Genomic DNA, 23921 nt, shown 5'->3' on the forward strand with positions numbered 1-23921 from the left:
CACTCAACCAGCTGATATATCTGGTCACCTTTTGAAATTCTGTCAACAAGGGTTGTGTCACCAATAAGTTTATAGATGACACTGGAGCTGTCCCTAACCACACAGTAATGGTTGTAGAGAGAGTAGGGCAGTGGGCAAAGCACACATCCCTGAGGTGCACCAGTGTCATCAGAACTGTAGGAATGATTGTGTTAAACGCTGAGCTGTAGTCAATATACTGCAGCCTGATTTAAGTCAGAATACATAAATGTTTGATTAGAGCAGTTGACTGATGGAAAAGGGGCTTAAATTGACTTTATCTTTGAACAGAAAGGCTGTCATACAGCACTATACTGCACACCACCATACACAAATCTCCTCATTCGGTAAAATTCTGCAATTCAAAATTGAAATCTCTTATTACGAGCAAAATAAAAAAAAGTAAACCACCATATTCAATACAGGCACAACAGAATCACCGTAGGGAGTTTAATATGTTTTTGTTAAGATTAGATTAGATTAGATTCAACTTTACTGTCACTGTGCTGAGTACAGATACAAAGCCAATGAAATGTATTTAGCATCTGACCAGAAATGCAAAGAATAGTGGAAAAGGGCACACTTTTAAAAAGAAATTGACTATTGAACACTATGCTTAATAAATATAAACATACTATTTTGGTGCTTACTTAGTCTAGGTTAGTGTTGTCTTCCAAAAAGCAATTTTAAAGCAAAGCACCGTTTTACATTGGATAACATAAACAAATTTTGACATTTCCTTTCTGAGCCAATTCAATTATGTGTAAATTCATACATTGTTATTTTTTTAAAAGCAATCTGACAAGTAGGTAAACTCAGATTTAAAAAAAAGAAACTTCAAGCCATGTTTATTGTAACAAAAATTGTTATGTATTAATACTTAAGTTTTCAATAAAGATTGACTTGTGTTGCTTAAAAAAAATTGACCTTATCTTTCACTCGTTTAGATCAGAGGTGCCACAACATCGTAACAGTTAATGCAACGCCATCACAGCTCAGGGCGTTGGTGTTCAGAGTTCAATTCTGGCGCTGTCTATAAGAAGCGTACATTCTCCCGTGTGCCTATGGGATTCCTCTGGATGTCCTGGTTTCCATCCACAGTCGAAAGACGTACGGGTTCATAGGCAAATTGGTCATTGTAAATTGTTGCTTGATTAGACTAGGGTTAAATTGGTGGGTTGCTGGATATGCAGCTTGGTGGGCCAGACGTGCCTGCTCTGTGCTTTAAGTAAATAAATTTAGAAATGGGCAGAAAGATCCAGTACTTTGTTTGCATTCTGGAGGGAAAACAAAAGTCACCTGAACACCCTAAATTTCCCCATTGCAGTTTCCTACCCCTCATTTTAGTTACACATCCAGACTGTATCTTCTACTGCACCATTCCCTCTAAGTTGTGTGGACCAACCATTGTTTCTGAGCAGAACATCTTTTACAGTCTGAAAACTGTGTGACACTTTAATAAAGCATTATATAAAGGAAATTCCAGCTGCGTGGTAACAAGTACTATGTGCACGGGAGTATTTCAGTGACTGTGTGGCTGCACACACACACACAGCTCAGAAGGAACAGAGCTAGTACAGGACAAAAGTAACTTCTGTGCACACAATTTCACATTTACATAATTTTCTTAAACAGAGCCATGGTTTTCCATTATGCTGTTAAGTGAAAACATCTCTTTCCATATTGTAATTCAAAGGAAATTTATTATCAAAGTATATATATGTTGTCATATACAAACCTGAGATTCATTTTCTTTTGGGCATACTCATTAAATCTATAGAATAATAACCCTAACAAAATCAATGAAAGACAACCCAACTTGGGCATTCAACTGGAATGTAGAAGAGACACCAAACTGTTCAAATACAAAATTAAAGAAATAATAATAGATAAAGAGTCCTTGAAAGTGAGTCCATAGTTTGTGGGAACATTTCAATGATGGGGAAAGTGAAGTTGGTTGAAGTTACCCCCTTTGGTTCAAGAGCCTGATGGTTGAGGGGTAGTAACAAACGTAACAAGTAACTGTAGATGACAACACTATTTTACACCGTATCATTGCATTATTAAATTTGGTGGGTGCTTCACTGAAATCTCATTACCCAAAGCTAATAATTATTTTTAGTGTTAAATGTACTTTATTGCTATCGAGAGCCTTAGCATTAGGATTTGCAATCTAGCCACTGGATAGCAGATTAGGGATCACTTCATCGAGCACCTTTACTCCATTCGCTGTAACAACCAGGATCTCCTGGTGGCCAGCCATTTTAAGTCCACATCCTAGTCCCACCCTGACATGTCTGTCCATGACCTCTTCTTCTGTCGGGACATCAAAGGATATGGGTTTGAGCGGGATCCCGAATCAGCCATGATGGAATAGGGGAGAGGACTCAATAGCTGAATGGCTTAATTTGGCTCCTATGACTTATGGTTTTATATTAAGGCAGATCAGAGGAGCCACGTCTCAGATTCCTTCTTGGTAGTTTCAAATTTGATGGTGGTATCAATTATTGTAACCACTTTCCTCTGTCTCCCCCCCTCCTTCGCCTTCTCTCTGGCCCCATTCCCTTCCCCTACCCTCACCAGACCTGCCCATCACCTACACCTTCCCTTTATTTCATGGTGTACTGTTCTCTCCTATCAGATTCTTCTTCAAGTTTATCGTCATTCAATCATACACATGTATACTACCAAATGAAACAGCCAAGGCACACAACACAGTACATATAACTCTCACACACAACACAAAATAATATTACCACAAATAAGTTAACAAATAATATATTCTTTTTAAGCACTTTGTTTGTTCCACCTATCAACATCTCAACTTCACACATTATTCCATCTTCCCCCTTCTCCTACTTTGCTACCTGCACCCTTCATCTGGACTCACGTAGCGCTCTCCACCTTGTGCTCTTTCCCCTTCTCTTGACTCCAACATCTTCCCAACCACTGAGGTCAGGCTAACTGGTCTATAAATTCCTTTCTGCTCTCTTCCTCCTTTCTTGAATAGTGGAGTGACATTTGCAATTTTCCAGTAGTCTGGCACCATGCCAGAATCCAATAACTTTTGAAAAATCATTATTAATGCCTCCACAATATCTACAGCTAACAGTTTCAGAACCCTAGGGTGCAGTTCATCTGGTCCGGATGGCTCATGTACCCTTAGATATTTCAGCTTTTTGAGCACCTTCTCCCTTGTAATAGAAACTTCACCCACTTCTCTTCTTTCACACACATCTGGCACACTGCTTATGTCTTCCACAGTGAAGACTGATGCAAAAAACTCATTTATTTCATCTGCTATCTCCTTGTCCCCTGTTACTATTTCTCCAACCTCATTTTCTAGCGGTCCTATATCCACTCTCATCTCTCTTTTATTTTTTACATATTTGAAACAGCTTTTACTGTCCACTTTGATATTGTTTGCTAGCTTGCTTTCATATTTCATCTTTTCTCTCCTAATGCCTTATTTAGTTGCTCCTTGTAGTTTTCAAAAACTACCCAATCCTCTATCTTCCTGCTAAATTTTGCTTTGTTGTATGCCATCTCTCTCGTTTTTCCATTAGATTTGACTTCTCGTCAGCCACGGTTGTACTATCTTACCATTTGAGTATTTCTTCATTTTTGGAATACGCATGCCCTGTATCTTCCTCATTTTTCCCAGAAACACCCATCATTGCTGCTCTGCTGTCATCTCTGCCAGAGCTTCTTCCAATTTACTTTTGCCAACTCCTCCCTCATACCACCGTAATTGCTCTTACTCCACTGAAATACTGCTACATCAGACTTTACTTTCTCCCTATCAAATTTCAAGTTGAACAGAATCATATTGTGATCACTGGTTCCTAAGGGTTCTTTTATCTTAAGCTCCCTAACTGCCTCTGGTTCATTACATAACACCCAACCCAGTATAGCTGATCCCCTAGTAGGTTCAATGACAAACTGCCCTAAAAAGTTATCTCTTAGGCATTCAACAAACTCACTCTCTTGAGATCCATTACCAACCTGATTTTCTTGAGCGACCTGCATGTTAAAATCTCCCATGACAACCGTAACATTGCCCTTTTGACTCACCTTTTCTATTTTCTGTTGTAACCTGTGGTCCACCTCCCAGCCACTGTTGGGAGGCCCATATGTACACTAGCTGCAATCAATGTCCTACTACCCTTGCAGTTTATTAACTCAACCCACAAGGATTCAACATCTTCCGATCTTATATTACATCTTTCTACTGATTTGATGCCATTCATTACCAGCAGAGCCATGCCACCCCCTCTGCCTACCTTCCTATCCCTCTGATACAACATGTAACCTTGGACATTCAGCTCCCAACTACAACCGTCCTTCAGCCATGATTCAGTAATAGCCACAACATCATACCTGGCAATCTGTAATATTGCAACATCATCCACCTTATTTCTTATACTACACGAATTTAGATACAACACTGAGAGTACCATATTTGCTATCCTTTCTGACTCTGCATCTCTAATGATTTGATACTCAGTCTGTTGGCTGTAATTGAGTCCCATCACCTGCCTGCCCTTCCTGACAATTTGACTGCAAGCTATCTTCACATTTTACCATCGTCCTTTCCTGATTTCCTTCACTCCAGTTCCTCCCCCCCCCCCAAGTTAGTTGAAACGCTCCCCAACAGCTCTAACAAACATCCCCATGAGAATATTGGTCCCCTCAGATTCAGGTGCAACCCGTCACTTTTCAACAGGTCATACCCCCAGAAGAGATCCCAATGATCCAAGAACCTGAAGCCCTGCCCCCTGCCCCGGCTTCTCAGCTACACATTTATCTGCCAAATCACCCTGTTTCTACCCTCACTGACACGTAGCACAGGCAGCAATCCAGAGATTACTACCCAGGAGGTCCTGCTTCTCAGCTTTCTAAATTCTCTTTTCAGGACCTCATTGCTTTTCCTTCCTATGTCACTGATACTAATATAGGATAGTGTAGGGGGCAGTTTGCTCGGGAGAGCACACGCAGAGTCGCCAGTTACCGGCGCCATCTTGAGTATTTTATGTAGCAAGACATCTAGCTGCTCTCCCTCCCTATCACCACCACTCCCTTCTTCTCTCTCTTTCCCTTCTGCACCATGGACCCATGCCCAATGCCTGTAAGCCGGTCGCCGTGGCATTCTCCCGGGAGGTCATCCCCCACAAAAGTATCTAAAGCGGTATACTTGTTTTTGAGGGGAATGGCCAGAGGGGTGCTCTGCTCTGCCTATTTGCATTCCTCCAACGGTCACCCAGCTACTCACCTCCTGTAACTTCGGGGTGACTCCTTCCCTGTAACTCCGATCCATTATCTCCTCACTCTCCCGTACAAGCCGAAGATCATCCAGCTGCTGCTCCAGATCCCTGACACGGTCTTCAAGGAGCTGCAACTGGATGCATTTCACGCAGATGCAGTTCCCCGGGAGACTCTGGGTCTCCCAGTTCTCCAACATCCAGCATGAAGAACACTTCACAGCCATTTAAATGGTACAGAAAGAGAGGTTAAAAAAAAACAAAAAGGAAACCTTAACAGATGTTTTACACAGAGCCAATGTCTCCTCTGAGCTGAAGCCTGGTTTGAGCTAAAGCCTGTCACTTCTACTCTTGCCACTGGCCTCTCCTGACAATGGCTGCTCCACTTATCCCTTCTGTATTTTTATTTAGTTCATAGATCTCTGTGGACGCTGCTGATAGGCCATGTACAATGGACAGACGCTCTCGAACTTTCCTTTTCAAATAACTGCCGCCGACCTGTGAGAAATCCCTCTTGGTAAAGCTCTGTTGACGCCACTGATAGGCCAAGCACAATGGGTGATTTGATGCCATTCTTTACCAGCAGAACCACACCCCACTCCCCGCCTGCCTCCTTATCCCTCCGACACAACGTGTAACCTTGGACATTCAGCTCCCAACTCCAATCATGCTTCAGCCATGGTTCAGGGCTTGCCACATCATACCTGACAATCTGTAATCGTGCAAACAAGATCATCCACCTTATTTCTTACACTCCATATGACACTGAGTGCTGTATTTGCTGGCCTTCTTGATTTTGGATCCTTATTGCACTGATACTCACTCTGTTGGCTGCTATTTTGTTCTATCATCTGCCTGCCCTTCCTGACAGTCTGACTGCACGCTATCTTTGCTCTTTTACCATCTGCCCTATCTGGAGTTCCTTCATTCCAGCTCCTATCCTCCTGCCAAATTAATTTAACCCCTCCCCGACAGCTCTAACAAACCAGCCCACCAGAATATTGGTTCTCCTCGGGTTCAGGTGCAACCTGTCACTTTTGAACAGGACATACCCCCCCCCCCCCACCCCCAGAAGAGATCCCAGTGATCCCAGAACCTGATTATTTATCTGCCAAGTCATTCTGTTTCTACCCCCACTGGCAGGCGATACAGGTAGCAATCCAGAAATTACTATCCTGGAGGCCTGGCTTCTCAGCTCTCTAAATTTTCCCTTCAGGACCTCATTGCTGTTCCTTCCTATGTCATTGGTACCAATATGTAGCAAGATATCTGGCTGCTCTCCCTCCCCCTCCAAAATGCTGTAGATGTGATCCAAGATGCCCCTGACCCTGGCAGCTGGGAGGCAGCACACCATAACATACCAACATAGTCTGGCGGACGGACTTCTACCTCACTGAGGCCAAACGGCAGCTCTCCGACACCTCCTCTTACTTACCCCAGAACAGGACCCCACCAAAAAACATTGTCTCCCGCACAATCACTGCCCTTAACAACTCCAGAGACCTTCCATCCTCAGCCGCTAAACTCATTATTCCCACACCCCGTACCGCTCAGTTTTACCTCCTCCCCAAGATACACAAGCCTGACTGTCCAGATAGACCCATAGTTTCTGCCTGTTCCTGTCCCACCGAACTTGTATCTGCCTACCTGGACTCCATTGTGTCACCCATAGTTCAGTCCCTCCTCACCTACATCCAGGATACATCCCATGCCCTCCACCTCTTCAATAACTTCCAGTTCCCCGGTGCCAACCATTTCATTTTTACTATGGATGTCCAATCCTTATACACCTCCATTCCCCATCAAGAAGGCCTCAAAGCCCTCCGCTACTTCCTGGATAATAGACCTCACCAGTTCCCCAACACCACTACCCTCCTCCGGTTGGCGGAACTGGTTCTCACACTTAATAACTTCTCTTTTGGCTCTTCCACTTTCTTCAGACTAAGGGTGTAGCTATGGGAACTCGCATGGGACCCAGCTACACCTGCCTCTTCGTTGGTTATGTGGAACAGTCTGTGCTCCAAACCTATTCTGGTACTGCTCCCCAACTTTTCCTTTGCTACATTGACGACTACATTGGTGCTGCTTCCTGCACCCATGCTGAGCTCGTCAGTTTCATCGACTTTAATTCAAACTTCCACCCAGCCCTCAAATTCACATGGTCTATCTCTGACACTTCTCTTCCCTTTCTCGATGTCTCGGTCTCCATCTCTGGAGACAGACTGTCCACTGATCTTCTACAAGCCCACTGACTCTCATAACCACCTCGACTATACCTCTTCCCACCCCGCCACATGCAAAAATGCCATTCCCTATTCCCAGTTCCTCCGTCTCCACCACATCTGCTCCCAGGATGAGGCTTTCCATTCCAGGGCATCTCAAATGTCCTCTTTCTTTAAGGATCGTGGTTTCCCTTCTACCGTCATCAATGATGCCCTCACCTGCATCTCCTCCATTTCCCGCATTTCGGCCCTCACCCCATCCTCCCGCCACCAGAACAGGGACAGAGTTCCCCTTGTCCTCACCTACCACCCCACCAGCCTCCGGATCCAGCACATTATCCTCCGCAACTTCTGCCACCTTCAACAGGACCCCACCACTAAGCACATCTTTCCCGCTCCCCTGCTCTCCGCTTTCCGCAGGGATCAGTCCCTCCGCGACTCACTTATCTGCACGTCCATCTCCACGGATCTCCCATCCGGCACTTATCCCTGTAAGCGTAAGTGCTACACCTGTCCCTACACCTCCTCTCTTGCCACCATTCAGGGCCCCAAACAGTCCTTCCAGGTGAGGCAACACTTCACTTGTGAGTCTGTTGGGGTCATCTATTGCATCCGGTGCTCCCGGTGCGGCCTCCTCTACATCGGTGAAACCTGACGCAGATTGGGGGACCGCTTCGTCGAGCACCTCCACTCCGTTCGCCACACCAGACAGGATCTCCTGGTAGCCACTCACTTCAACTCTGCTTCCCATTCAGATATGTCCATACATGGCCTCCTCTACTGCCATGATGAGGCTAAACTCAGGTTGGAGAAGCAACACCTTATATGCCGTCTAGGTAGTCTCCAGCCCCTTGGTATGAACATAGAATTCTCCAACTTCCAGTAATTCCCTCCCCCTCCCTTCCTCTATCCCTATTTCACATCACCTCGCTCATAGTCCCGCCTCCTTCTACTACTGCACATTGTTCTCCTGCCAATCACCTCCCTGCTTCCCCTCCCCCACCCCTTTGTCTTTCAAATTACTGTTTTTTTCAACTACCAGCATTCTTCAAACCCTCCCCAAAGTTCTTCCTTCAGTCCTGACGAAGGGTTTTGGCCTGAAACGTCGACTAATCTTTTCAGCTGATGCTGACTGACCTGCTGAGTTCCTCCAGCGCATTGTGAGTGTTCCTCAGGCAACATACCATCCGGGTGTCTCATTCACGTCCACAGAATCTCCTGTCTGTTCCCCTCACTGTTGAGTCCCGTATTACTACGGCTCCCCTCTTCTCCCTCTTTACCCTTCTGCACCACGGATACCTGCTCAGTGCCAGCAACCCGGTCTCCGTGGCATTCCCTGGGAGGTCATCCCCACAACAGTATCCAAAATGCTATACTTATTACTAAGGGGAATGGACACAAGGGTTTTCTGTGCTAGCTAACTATCCATATTTCCATTTCTCCCGCAAGTCTCCCAGCTACTCGCCTCCTGCAACTTTGGGGTGACTACTTCCCTGTAACTCTGACCGATTGTCTCCTCACTCTCCTGTACAAGCCGATCATCCAGCTGCTGCTCCAGATCCCTAACACAGTCTTCAAGGAGCTGCAGCCGGATGCACTTCATGCAGACGTAGTTCACTGAGAGACTCCGGGTCTCCCAGGGCTCCAACACCCAGCACAAAGAGCACACAGCAGTTATTTACTACACCAGGTACGATAAGAGAAAACAACAAGGGAACTTTAACAGAAGCTCAGCCAAAGCCAATGCCTTTTTGAGCTGAAGCCTCCTTTGAGCCAAAGCCTGACGCTCCTACTCCCAACAATGACCCCCACGCTTGTCCCTTCTGTACTTTTATTTAATTCGCTGTGCTTTGCTCCCTCGCTGATTGGGCCTCCGGAACAGGTGGGTTGCTGGCCAGTGTGGCTCACTGGGCCGCAAGGCCTGGTCCACAATGTACCTCTAAATAAATAAACACTAATTTTTTTCTGAGGTAAAATGTATTTTATTACTTCAAAAGGAAGGGAAACAAATTGATTTCCCCAAATCTGTTTCCCCAAACGGATAAATTCAACCATCGGTTATTGACATCACCTTTAAGATGATTTACCTATCATTTGGTTTTCCATGAGGCAAATAACAATTTAAATGACAGTTGATTTTTTTGTGCACTAAATTCCTGTTAGTGACCTTCAAATTTAACACCACATTGAAATTGCTCTCACAAAATCATTCAAGTCAAATCACAAATCTGCAATAGAATGGGCATATCGTAGACTTTTTAGTACAGGGAATAGGGCATTTTTCTTAATTTTACTTTCATCACCTTATCTCTGACAATGTAATGATTATTATGATTATGATTATTATTATGATTATGAGAAATGAGTTTAGAAAAGCATTAATCAGTAACATTAGCAGGAACTGCTGTTCCTAATCCATGTCCACACACATGAGAATTTCTTCATTAATAATTACAAAATAAACATTTTTGTCAAAAAATATAATATTTTTCTTTAAGCAGGTAAAATGTGAGTTTCTATAATCACAGGAATGCTACTAAATAGCATTTCAATCCAGTTCAAACTGTGATACACAATTTTTATATTGCTCTTTGTAGAGCATGGAGAAAAGAAATTGCCATGAAGTGTAGGCTGAAAGGTCATCTTTATATGAACCTAGATCTGGAAAGAGTGTTGTAAACAATGGCTGAGATCTAACATCAGTGTGTATCCAAAGAGACAAGTGCAACTTGTCAGTAATGAACTCATTCACAGTGTAAAGCCTGGACAGATAGGACTTTTCAAAGCATGGGAGCACTATAAACAACAAAAACAATGCATTATTCTATTCTACTATGTCTACAAACAGTAAATCAGTGGTTCTCAACCTTCTTTATGTTATGGAGCAATATCATTAATCAAGGGGTTTGTGGGCTTCAGGTTGGGAACCCCTGGTCTAAGTCATTCTTTATTAAAAAGGCCATTACTGCACAACTACAATCATTTAAGGAGTTGGGGGATAACTTTAAAAGAGATGACAGAGGCAGTTTTTTTTTTACACAGAGAGTGATGGGTGTTGGGAATGTGCTGCCTGGGGTGGTGGTAGAGGCAGATACATTAGAGGCTTTTAAGAAACGTTTACATAGGTACATGAATGTGAGGAAACTGGAGGGATGTGGACATTGTGTAGGCAGAAGAGATTAGTTGGCCATTTCATTACTAATTTAATTGGTTCGGCACAACATTGGACATTAGAAAGTTTCTGACAAGAACAAGTCATTCAACCCGACAAAGCTTGCCAAATTCCTATTCACATAGTGTGTTGAAATAATAATCGTTTAGATTTAAAAGTCTCCAAGGTACTACTCTCAACTACAAAGCTAGATAGTTTGTTCCACGTGCCCACTACTCCTGTGTAAAGAAATCTCCCTTTCACCACTCTCCACCTATGGCTCTGTGTCCTTGATGATGGATTAATCCTGAAGCAGCTGCAGGCATCCAGTTTCCTTATAGTCATAGTCGTACTTTATTGATCCCAGGGGAATTGGTTTTTGTTACAGTTGCACCATAAATAATTAAATAGTAATAGTAATATGTAAATTGTGTCAGGAAATAAGTCCAGGACCAGCCTATTGGCTCAGGGTGTCTGACCCTCCAAGGGAGGAGTTGTAAAGTTTGATGGCCACAGGCAGGAATGACTTCCTATGACACTCAGTGTTATACCCTGAATGATTCTGAACACTTCTATCAGGTTTCCTCTCATTCTACATCCATTTAGGCCAAAAAGATGTAATTATTTCAGTCTTTCTTCATAGCTCATGCCCTGCATACCTGGAATGGGTATAGTCACCCTGCTCTGGACTCTCTCCAGTGGCTTCACATCCCTCACACAATATGGAGACCAAAACTGTACACAGTACTCAAGGTCTGGTGCACTGTACAGCTTAAGGAGAATGTCTCTAGACTCAAACGCCACTGAGCACATCATATAGCCAAACATTCTATTAGCCTTCCTAATTGTTTCGGTGCATTGTCCCAATGTTGATAGTAATGAGTCTATCAGGAGGCACAAATCCTCCTCATACAGAGCACTTTCTAATTCCAAACCCCCCCTCCCCATTGTATATTTATATCTACAATGTGGGCTGACAGGCCTATTCCCGTTCTATTTTCTAACTTACTGATGGTCCCTGGGACACTATGGTCAGTGTGACTTTATTCTACATAAATTACACAATACATTTCATGTAAATTTAAAAACTTTGTCTTTCAGATGGTAATATTAGCAATATTTATAATAAAAAAGCAAAAAAATCTTCAATTAGCTGACTGCCATACACTCTATTAGTGTTCCTCCTCTTGCTAATAAAGTGGCCACTGTGTGTACATTTATCGTCTTCTGCTGAAGTAGCCCATCCACTTTAAGGTCTGACATGTTGTTCATTCACAGATGATCTTCTGCACACCATTATTATAATACACGGTCACTTGAGTTACTGTCGCCTTCCTGTCGGTTTGAACCAGTCTGGCCATTCTCCTCTGACCTCTCTCATTAACAGGGCATTTTCGCCAACAGGACTGCTGCTCACTGGATGTTGTTTTTGTTGTTTACACCATTCCCTGTAAACTCTAGAGACTGTTGTGCATGAAAATCCCAGATCATCAGCACTTTCTGAGATATTCAAACTACCCCGTCTGGTGCCAACGATCATTCCACAGTCAAAGTCACTTAGATCACATTCCTTCCACATTCTGGTGTTCGGTCTGAACAGCAACTGAACCTCTTGACCATGTCCGCATGCTTTTACCCATTGAGTTGCTGCCCCATGATTGGCTGATTAGATATGTAGATTTATGAGCAATTGTACAGTTGTACCTAATAAAGTGGTCACTGAGTATATATTAAATTAACATAATGTTAACAGTGTGAAGTAGAAGAAATATATGTATTTTCTGCACATTATAGTCATAATTCATACTAATACCTAAATATGAATAATGCACATTGACGAATCCATGTTCATAAGTTTTTAAAAAATGACACTTTGTGGTAAATAGAAACAACTTTCCATAATATGTAAAAGTTGATAGTTCCAAATTACTAAATTTTCAAATGAGAAAGGCTTTATCAGGCATTGGCAAAGGGATAATAGATAGCCATGACGGAATGCAGAACAGGCTCGTTGTGCAAATTCTATTCTTGTTGTGTCTGTGCACAAGTGTAGAAAAGTAAATAAAAATAAAAACAAGTAAATAAAAGTGCACACAAGGCAGATGGCTTTAACTGGTGTATTCCCATTGCAGCGAGAGAGAGAGAGAGAGAGAGAGAGAGAAAACACAATATGCACGGGTAGACAACAAATCAATACATAGCGCTAAGGGGGGGGGGCATCATTGCTCTAAAAGAATTAGGTCCATACATTACAACTCCCACGTCTTATGGTCTTATGAAATGACAGTATTGACATTTCACCTCTTTTATTTTCTAACAATGTCAGTTCATTGAGCATAGTACAATATTGAACATATTGGTACCAACTTCAATTTCATTGCTGGAACAGACATGATAAGCAGAATGGTTACAAAGACTGCTGGGTCAGAATAGAACATAAATGGAAGTATTAAAAAGAATGGTAACAATTTGCATCAGACTATTCCTTATACCTTACAAAAATGTATTTTCATCTTCTATATTTTTATTCACACAAAATTTAATTTTGATTTCTAATTTTATAATCTGAATGATAACTTACAGGAAACTATGTACAATTATCAATAGAATAAAAAGATCCATTTATTTTCTATTTTTGTATTTCTATGTTAACATTGATTTAATGGTATTATTTACATAAACAACCTGGTAGTTTACCAGTGGGCAAAATACTAATTTTCTTCTGGCATTATTGCAAAATAGATCCTTCCTATTGTTTTTCAGTAGTTTGCAAGTTCCCAGAGACAGAATTGGAACACTAATTAGGTCTTTTTTTTGCATGTGAACAGTCAAAGGTATAGATCCCAGCAAATGTCAATACAAAAAAAGTACAGCATATTTTCCAGTGGAGTTGTACTTACTCCAGCACCCTTAACGGCAGGACACTACTCGATCTGACATTGCACCAAGTAGATAATCCGACAGATCCTTGTTGATAATTAACAGCAAAGTACTGAGAAGATCTGAGATTGCAGAAAGGATACACAACATGTTTGTAGTTAAGTGTTCAACTGCAAGATTGCAGTGAAGAGGATGCCGATGAAAGTAATTAAGTGATGAAATGCAAAGACATGTAAAATATATCTTTAATTTAGTAAATTAACATGCCTTCCCAAGTAAGTAGCATGCAGCACTTTTGATGTGCAAGTCTGAAACTGTATTACAGGTTGAGTACCCCTTATCTGAAATGCTTGAGGCTGGAAGTGTTTTGGATTTTGGATTTTGGAATATATAATGAGATAGCTTGGGATCACCATAATTTCCGGCTCTGAACTTGTGTGCTACTGCTAAGCAGTATTTCTCTTATATTTGTTCATCATACATATAAAGGAAGCCTTTTCTGGCTGGCTGCTGGAGGCTATTGGTGTCCCACAGGGGTCACTGTTAGGACTGCTTCTTTTTATAGTATGTGCCAAAGATTTGAGTAACAGAATTGATGGCTTTGCGGGCAAGTATGTGGATGATACGAAGGTAGACGGAGGAGCAGGTAGTGTTAAAGAAGCAGAGAGGCTACAGTAGGACTTAATACAGATGAAGAGAATGGGCAAAGAATTAGCAGATGGAATACAGTTGGAAAGTGTATGGTCATGCACTTTGAGAGGAGAAATAAAATATACACTATTTTCTAAATGGAGAGAAAAATATAAAAATCTGGAGTGCAAAGGGTTTTGGGAATAATCGTGCAGGATTCCCTAAAGGTTTTATTTGCAGGTTACGTCGATGGTCAAGATGGCACCAGTGAATAATGGTTCCTCGGCCAACATCTTCCAGATAGCTAATCTCTTCAATTATTTCACTTTCTCTACATCTTCTGCTTGTTCTTTTTGTCTTGATTGTGTTTTGGAAACTGCTGGAGCCTGTGATGTGTAGTTTGGAATTCGTTCGAATGACCTAGCGTTCTGCTGTTCTTGGAGAGGGCCGAGAGCACGAGCTGCCTCTTATGAGAAATCTAGAGACGGGGTGTGAGACGGGGTGTGGGGACACGAACAACTCCACTTTGAAGTATCGAGGAAGATTGAGCATCGAGATGAATACGGAGAGGCTGCCGGTCACTCTCCACGGAGGCCATGGGGTTGACCGGTTGGTGGTTGGGTCACAACGTTCGTAACCATCGTGGCAGTCATTCTTCATGGAAGGACTGAGTACATGTGGCCACTCTCCTCAGTGCTAATGTAGGCTGCTTTCGAAATACTGAGATTTATGTGATTATTGGACTGTAGTTTATATTGGTCTCATTCCGTTTTCTGTGTTTTCTTTCTTTTTGCCAATTGGCAGCTAGGCGATATGTTACTTATTGCGTGAGCAAGGGATTGGGGATTTGGGATCTGATCTTTGTGTTGGTTTTTCACTGTGTGGGCGATCTGTCAGGTTTTGTGTGTGACAGAAGGGTTGGGGGGTTGAGGCTAATGGTGTTTTTTGCAAGGAAGGCCATTTGTTAGTTTTTTGTGCAAGGTGGGGGGGTAGGGGGTGGAGGGTTTGGGGTTTGCAAGTTTGGTTTCTTTTTCTTTTTCATGTGCAGGGTTTGATGTCTTTTCTTTCAACAGCTCCCAAGGTTTTCCTGTATTTCATGGCTATCTGGAGTAGACAAATATCAGAGTTGTAGTGTATATGCATACTTTGACAATAAAATGAACCTTTGAATCTGTTGTGAGGAGGGCAAATGCAATGTTCCCATTCATTCTGAGAGAATTTGAATATAAAAGCAAGGATGTAATCTCGAGACTTCATAAAGCACTGGAGAGGCCTCGTGTGGAGCATTGTGAGCAGTTTTGGGCCTCTTATCTAAGAAGGGATGTGCTGACATTGGAGAGGGCTCAAAGGAGGTTCAGGAAAATGATTCCGGGATTGAAAGGCTCCCCAAATGTGGACCATTTGATGGTCTGAGCCCGTACTCAATGGAAGTCAGAAGAATGGGGGGGGAGGGAATCTCTTTGAAATCTATTGATTGTTGAAAGTCTTTGATAGAGTGGATGTGGAGAGGATGTTTCATATGGTGGGGGAGTCTAGGTCAAGAGGATTTATTGTCACAATAGGGTGCTGGAAACGGACCCAAATGCAAGACACAGACACTGAAGTACAAAGAACAGGACTTGACTAGAGTAGGGACATGACCGGATTCAGGCAAGGAGCAGGGACAAGAACGCAGAGTTGGGCTAGGGAATGCGGGATCAGGACTAGGAACCATGGACTAGGAGACAAGGCTTGGACTCCGAGCCCGAGACTGGACAAGGACCTAGAACCTGGGTCTTGCCTCAGGCTCAGACCCCGGAACCAGGCAAGAACATGACATGGTTTCAGGACAGGATGTGGCTGGGGTCTAGAGGCCTGAGCTTGGCTTGAGGCTGGGGTCTTGAGCTTGGCTTGAGGCTGGGGTCTTGAGCTTGGCTGCCGGCTGGGGTCTTGGGTCTTGAGCTTGGCTGCCGGCTGGGGTCTTGGGTCTTGAGCTTGGCTGCCGGCTGGGGTCTTGGGTCTTGAGCTTGGCTGCCGGCTGGGGTCTTGGGTCTTGAGCTTGGCTGCCGGCTGGGGTCTTGGGTCTTGAGCTTGGCTGCCGGCTGGGGTCTTGGGTCTTGAGCTTGGCTGCTGGCTGGGGTCTTGGGTCTTGAGCTTGGCTTGGGATTCTTGAGGCCTGAGGTCTTGGGCCTTGAGCTTGGCTGCCGGCTGGGGTCTTGGGCCTTGAGCTTGGCTTGGGATTCTTGAGGCTTGGAGTCTTGGGTCTTGAGCTTGGCTGCAGGCTGGGGTCTTGGGTCTTGAGCTTGGCTTGGGATCCTCAAGGCTTGGGTTCTTGGAGCCTGGCTTGGGACCCTCGAGGCTTGGGTTCTTCGTCTTGAAATGCGGAGGCTGATAACTCGAAGACTGGAGCTGAGAGACAGACTGGGAACTGAACATCAACATAGAGCCGGGACTTATCCTTCGACAAGCCAGGACTCATCTTTAACACAACACAAACCTGAGACAGGACAGAACATAGACATAGAGCTGGGACTTATCCTACGACAAGCTGGGACTCAACTTCATCTCCACACCAAGGTGGGACAGGTCTCTCCGTCAGGTAACGGCAGAACGGCCGGACTTACCCAACAGAGGCAAGGACAAGACAAGACAGATCCCCCTGCAGGGCAACGGACAAATGGCCTGGCTTACCCCACGGAGGCGAGGACAAGAAGAGACAAACGCCAAAGAACAACAGACAGTTCCATCTCTGCTCTGGGGTAGCTCCAAGTCTCAGTTCAGCCAGCAACCTCAGCTGGCTACAGAAACAGCCGGATCCCTACCTAGCTCGGAGTGGTTGGCAGCCACTCAGCTGGCCCAGGAAACAGCCAAATCCACACCACAAAGACTACTCCAACGAGTGGCAACAAGGCTCCATGAAGCAGTGGTCCTCCAACCAGGCCTAGACATCACAAATGGTTTCACTAGCCTTCCATCAGCAGGTTGGTCCAAGGGGGACTGACGAGACAAACCAGCAGCCCACACTCAATCCCAAGGCTACTTATATTGCAAGCCCAAAGATGGGAATCAGGTGCCTATGATTAACTCAAACAAAGGTCAGCTGAAAGACCCAGAGTCCTGAGTCCACAGACCGGACCATAAACCGGAATGGGGACTTCACGGACCGGACCATGACATTTAGTCTCAGAATAAAGGGGTGTCCATTTAGAATGGAGATGAAGAGGAATTTCTTTAGCCCGATGGTGATGAATCTGTGGAATCCATTGCAACAGGTGGTTGTGGAGGAAAAGTCTTTATGTATATTTAAGGCAGAGGTTGATTGTTGATTAGTCAGGAATGAAGGGATATGGGGAGAAGGCAGGAGATTGGGGCTGGGAAGGAAATGGATCAGTCATGAAGAAGTGGCAGAGCAGACTCCATGGGACAAATGGCCTAATTATGCTCCCACATCTTATGGTTTTATATGTACTGAACAGAAGAACTTATTACCTACCATTAACAGAATGAAAATATAACGTGTGAAGGGTAACAAGAGTAGCATAACAGATCGGGAGAATCAGCTGTTAAACAACAGCAGGCTTTCATTCTCCACCTATGATATCATCCTTTGATTAAAAGGTTGCAGTACACTGTATTTGTATCTTACTTTTTTGGAGTTTTATGTAAGGTATAAAAACAATCAGCATTATAGACCTGTTCTGGTGTTAAGACTTTCATCCACAAAGCTTTAAACATTTAATGCACGGCCTTTTCTGAAATTTCTGCAAACCAGCCTCCTGAATTTTCACAATTACCTTCACTTTCAGGTTGATGGAATAGATATTTGCTGGTTTCATGATCAGCACTTCGTAAGTGGGACATGGTCACTCCGAAGCTGCCAATACACATTCGAGATCTTCATTTTACTATTTTTCATTAACTTCTGTTCATTACACATATAAAGTCATTTCTCAGAACTGTCTATGATGTGCAGAGACCTGCACATCACCACTGCACACTCCCACTATCTTGTGTAATTTTACATTTGTGATGTCATGTTACGGCTCAGAGACAAAATTCAGATTTCACAGATTTTCGGATTTTGGAAGTTCGGATAAGGGGTACTCAATGTGTATTATATTCTTGAAAACATTTGGATTTCAGAGGTTTTCAGATTTTGATATTTCAGAACCTTGATAAACTACAAAATACTCACTATAATATAAACAATTTCATTTCAATGTTTGTACACAGTTGTCTTGCTTTTAAATTAATCTTCACTGTAACTGTAAAGTAGAAGAAATGGTTAAATTACCAAGGCTAATTCATTGGTGGCATGCTTTAGCAGTATCAAGAAAGGGAACAAGACAGTTTCAAGTCCAGTATCATTAAAGTTTGCAAGGATCTTAGAGAGGATAAAATTGAGATGCAGCTTCTGACGACTGTACTTCCACCTGAGCCATCTTGAACTGAGCACACTGCAGCCACTTCCGAAGCACTGATGAGCTTGTGCTCATTGGCCCAGGCCCCTGGAGTGACTGCAGAATATGATGGTTGACATTGTTCTGGATTGACTGGAGGCGTAGTTGCAGACCTGCTGATAGATGCTGTTGATCACAGACCACGTGGAAAATTAGAAGTGCATTAGCTACTGTTATAACTATTAAAAGAAGAAAACAATATGAAGGTACATTAGAACTTTTGGAGAAAGCAATTAATACTCACCTTCAAATTTGACTGAATCATCGGTAACCACATAGGAATAAGCTGTTTAAAGAAAAAAAAAGTTATAAATTACGCTTGCTCCAGCAGCTAAAATATCAAAATTTTTTTTATTGAAGATTAGTTTCCCACATTATTCCAGTAACAATATCAGCAAGATCTGGAATGTATTCAACTGCAATTAATAGCAAACTTCAGAAGACTCTTGTAGATTCCTAAATTAATTTACTTTGCTTCCATAATGAAGATCTGAAAAGTTAATTATAGCAGTTAATTATCAATTTGAAAATTAACAAATAGCCCAAAATCATCTATGGAAAGGAGTTCTAACTTTGTACTTCTTCCTTCATACAGAAACGATCTATAACTTAATTCCAAAAGCCAAAATCTCATTTTTAGATTATATCCCGTAATTCTAGATGTGTTAACCAGTAATGTCTCTCCATTTAGAGCACCATAGTAGCATAGCAGTTAACGTGACACTATTACAGCTTAGGGCATCAGACTTCAGAAGTCAATGCCAGTTCCAACAGAGGATGCCATCTCCACAGCATTTCACTCTGCCCTGACCCACCTGGACAGCCCCAACTCTTACGTCAGAATGCTGTTCATTGACTTTAGTTCGGCATTCAATACTGTGATCCCCTCCAAGCTAATCGCCAAACTTCGCCAGCTTGGTATCAGTTCATCCCTCTGCAATTGGACCTTGGACTTTCTGACTAATAGACCCCAGTCAGTTACATTAGACAATCTCTCCTCCTCCACTCTCACCCTGAACACCGGTGTACCTCAAGGCTGTGTGCTGAGCCCTTTTCTGTACTCTCTTTTCACCTATGACTGCGTTCCTGTACATGGTTCTAACTCCATAATCAAGTTCGCAGACGACATCACGGTGGTTGGCCTGATCAGAGGGGATGACGAGACAGCCTACAGGGACGAGGTCCAGCACCTGGCCGCGTGGTGTGCTGACAACAACCTGGCCCTTAACACCCAGAAGACCAAGGAGATCATTGTGGACTTCAGGCATGCTAGGAGCCACACTCACGTCCCCATCTACATCAATGGAGCTGTAGTGGAGTGTGTATCAAGCTTCAAATTCCTTGGTGTCCACATTTCCGAGGATCTCACCTGATCCCTGAGCTCCTCCATCCTGATCAAAAAGGTGCAACAGCACCTTTATTTCTTGCGGAGCATCAAGAAAGCTCACCTCTGTCCCAGAATACTGACGGACTTTTACCGTTGTACCATTGAGAGCATACTGACCAACTGCATCTCAGTGTGGTATGGCAATTGCCCCGTATCAGACCACAAAGCACTCCAGCGTGTGGTGAAAACTGCCCAGCGAATTATCGGTACCCAATTGCCCACCATTGAGAACATCTACCATAAACGCTGCCTGGGCAGGGTGAAAAGCATTATCAAGGATGCATCTCACCCTAACCATGGACTTTTTACTCTCCTCCCATCCGGTAGGTGCTACAGGAGCCTCCGCTCCCGCACCAGCAGGCACAGGAAGAGCTTCTTCCCTGAGGCTGTGACCCTGCTGAACCTCACATCACAACGCTAAGCAGTATTGCACCCATATTATACTGTCTCAGTATTTTTATATTTGTGTGCTGTAGCACTTACTTTTTATTTGCAGTTATTTTGTAAATAACACTATTCTTTGCATTTCTGGTTAGATGCTAATCGCATTTCATTGGCTTTGTATCTGTACTCAGTACAATGACAATAAAATTGAATCTAATCTAATCTAATCTAAACTGTTTGTAATTTCTCCCCGTGACTGTGTAAATTTCTCCAGGTGCTCCCATAGCCCAGAGACGCACTGGTTAGCAGGTTAATTGGCCATTGTAAATTGTCCTGCGATAAGCCTAATGTTGAATAAGTGGGTTTCTGGGTGGTGCGGCCCATTGGGCTGCTGAGCTTAATCTCGGAATAAATGAATAAATAAATCTACCTTACCAGCTCCCTTTAGTATAGTTATAATCTGTACAGTCTGTTGTAATGATACCCTAAATCCATGAAGGAAGAAACACCACCTGTACTGATTCAGAAATCGAGCTGCTGACAGGGGTGACTGTGCCCAAGATATTGGAGCCAATACAAGTGATGCACAGTGTTAATGACAGACCCTATGCAATCAGAAGAATGCTGGGTTGGACTGTTAACAGACAGTGACATAAGACCATGATAATGGAAGAGACTACACTCAGCCAGAGCTGACAGTTAACAGGATTTCAGTTTTGAACTTGGATAAGCTTTGGCAGCACCAATTCAAGACAGATTTTCCTGAATGCAGTCAGGAGGAGCAACCTGGCTTGTCAAGAGAAGTTCACAATCCAGGATAGACCACTTACCAAAAAGAGAATATTGTGTGAATGTTAAGATTTCATGACTCCTGTGTTTTTGTAGTATGTAGTTGTAATGTTTACAGTGTATGAATTAGGGGGCTAGGATGTAGGTACCATATTCGCATTGTACTCTGGGTTATGCGTTTATTATAGTAACTAGTCACATGGGTGGGGGCATGGTAAAAGTGAAGGGTTTAGTTACCTATTCAGGCTTTGTTCTGGGCAGGTTAGAGCTGGGGAATGTCGGATGTCATATCCAATGTCGACCACTTAATTACATCGCTTCAAGATTGTACATTTTGCTAGTTGCTAATATATGATCAAATACAGTTCTTCCCCTTTTAAGAACATTTTTATTGGATTGATCAGAGGGCATGTCATGGAAGGATAACTACCCATGGGGTTACCAGTAGTGGCATTGGTTTGTTCAAGTTGCAACTATACATCCCATATAGTCTTAGATATTGAATTCCACAGTTTAGGAACGTAGCACAAAAAAACTGACCTGCCAATGATCTTTTGAGACAGATTCTTTAAATTTAAGAGACCAGTAGAAGAAACTTGAGAGCTCGAGCAGGATTATGGCTGACCTTTGATATTTGAGTCACATTCTTGAACTAACCACACATCCACTGATTTCCTTATTGTCCAAAAACCTATTGCTTCTCTCTTGAGTTTCTTGGGTGGAGAATTTCAACCCTCAGCATCTCCTGAGTGAGAATTTTTGTTTCTTATCTCAGTTGTGAATGGCACTCTGAAACTGTGACCACCCCCTCCCCCGGATTCAAACAACCCATCCAGATAAGAATCCTCCCCACATTTACCTGGCCAATCCTCACAAGGTTTTTTTTGTTTTAAGGAGATTGGCCCTAACTTCAAAAAGTATAGGTTCAATCACCTCATGGAATAATCTTCCTATTCCTTCTGAACCTTCACTGCGTTCCCCTGATCACAAGTAAAACACAAGTGATCACAGCAGACTTGCATACAATATCCCCGCTGCCACAGCCCTGGGCCTTACACAAGTACAGTAACAAGGAAAGTTAATATTGTGAAGAGGAGGACAACATGCTAGGACCATCAGACTCAAAAACAGTTACTTTCCCAAAGCAGGAAAACTGATCAACAACTTCACCCACCCCCTGCACCACTCCTTTATCATTTCCTGTCAGAGTCTCCTTATGTACAGATACTCCTGTGCCTAGTGTCACTTTGTGGACTACAATCATTCTATGTATATAAGCTATCTTATGTATTGATATTTAATCTGTTTTTATTGTTGTGTTCTTTATCTTATTTTTTTGTGTGCTGCATCAGATCCGGACTAACATCTATTTTGTTCTTTACACTGTGTAATGGAAATGACATTAATCAATCTTGAATTTTGATCATAAATAAGGTTCAATCAAGATCTTGATCCTATCAAATTCCTTCTCCTCCAGCCCTTTACGTTTTCTCACCTTGCTTCACCTTCTAGTCTTCTCGAGTTCCTCCAGCATTTACTTTAGCGATATGATTTTATGTGTATGTTACCAAGATTAATTTTTACACCTTCCACTTAGCCAATTTTCTAAACAAGTCAACAATTTCCACTTAATTCTATTAAATTCCATTTGTAATTGTAGATTTAAAAAGGACTATTTGATGCCTGAAAGTCAATGTAAATAACAGACACATATTCGCCTTTTGAATAAGTCAGTCAAATTTTCACACCATAAGACCATAGATCATCAGTTATAGGAGTAGAATTAGGCCATTTGGCCCATCAAGTCTGCTTCACCATTCAATCAAGGCTGATCTTTTTTTATCCCCTCCTCAGCCCCACTCCCCGGCCCTCTTCCCTTAACCTTTGATGCCATGTCCAATCAAGAACATATCAATTTCTGCCTTAAATACACCCAACAACCTGGCATCCACAGCAGCCTGTGATAACAAACTCACCACTCTGTAGCTAAAGAAATTTCTCCGCAACTGTTTTGAATGGACACCCTTCTATCCTGAGGCTGTGCCCTCTTGTCCTAGACTCCCCCACCATGGGAAACATCCTTTCCACAGCTACTCTGTCTAGGCCTTTCAACATTCAAAAGGCTCCAATGAGATTCCCCCTCATCTTTCTGAATTCCAGCGGGTAAAGACCCAGAGCCATCAAACATTCCACGTTTAATAATCCCTTCATTCCTAGAATCATCCTTGTGAACTTCCTCTGAACCCTCTCCAATGCCAGCACATCTTTTATTAGATAAGGAGCACAAAACTATTCACAATACTCATGGCAAGGCCTCACTAGTGTTTTATAAAGCCTCAGCATCACATCCCTGCTCTTATAATCTGGACCTCTTGAAATGAATGCTAACATTGCATTTGCTTTCCTCACCACCAACTCAACCTGCAAATTAACTCTTAGTGACTTCTGCAAAAGGACTCCCAAGTCCCTTTACATCTCAGATTTTTGCATTTTCTCCCCGTTTAGAAAATAGTCTGCACATCTATTTCTTCTATCAAAGAGTATTACCATACATTTTCCAACATTATATTTCATTTACCACTTTCTTGCCCATTCTCCTAATCTAAAGTTCTTCGGCAACCTACCCGTTTCGTCAACATTACCTGCCCCGCCATCAATCTTTGTATAATCTGCAAAGCCATCTATTCCAGCAACTAAATCACTGATATACGACATAAAAAGAAGCAGTCCCAACACCAGCCCTGTGGAACACTACTAGTC

The 23921-nt window shown here is 42.9% G+C and overlaps 1 protein-coding gene across 1 annotated transcript in view; it reads right to left on the reverse strand.

Moving 5' to 3' along the window:
• Positions 1 to 18526: 18526 nt before the first annotated feature.
• LOC140194116 (protein unc-79 homolog) overlaps positions 18527 to 23921 on the reverse strand; it is a 338541-nt gene continuing 333146 nt past the window's right edge. The window contains exons 46-47 of the mRNA XM_072251578.1: positions 18846 to 18887; positions 18527 to 18727 (exon numbers count right to left, since the gene is read on the reverse strand). Coding sequence (XP_072107679.1) covers positions 18527 to 18727; positions 18846 to 18887 — 243 coding nt within the window. The remainder of the gene's footprint in view (positions 18728 to 18845; positions 18888 to 23921) is intronic.

This window comes from Mobula birostris, chromosome 1 (assembly GCF_030028105.1).
Source record: "Mobula birostris isolate sMobBir1 chromosome 1, sMobBir1.hap1, whole genome shotgun sequence".
NCBI classification, from domain to species: domain Eukaryota; kingdom Metazoa; phylum Chordata; class Chondrichthyes; order Myliobatiformes; family Myliobatidae; genus Mobula; species Mobula birostris.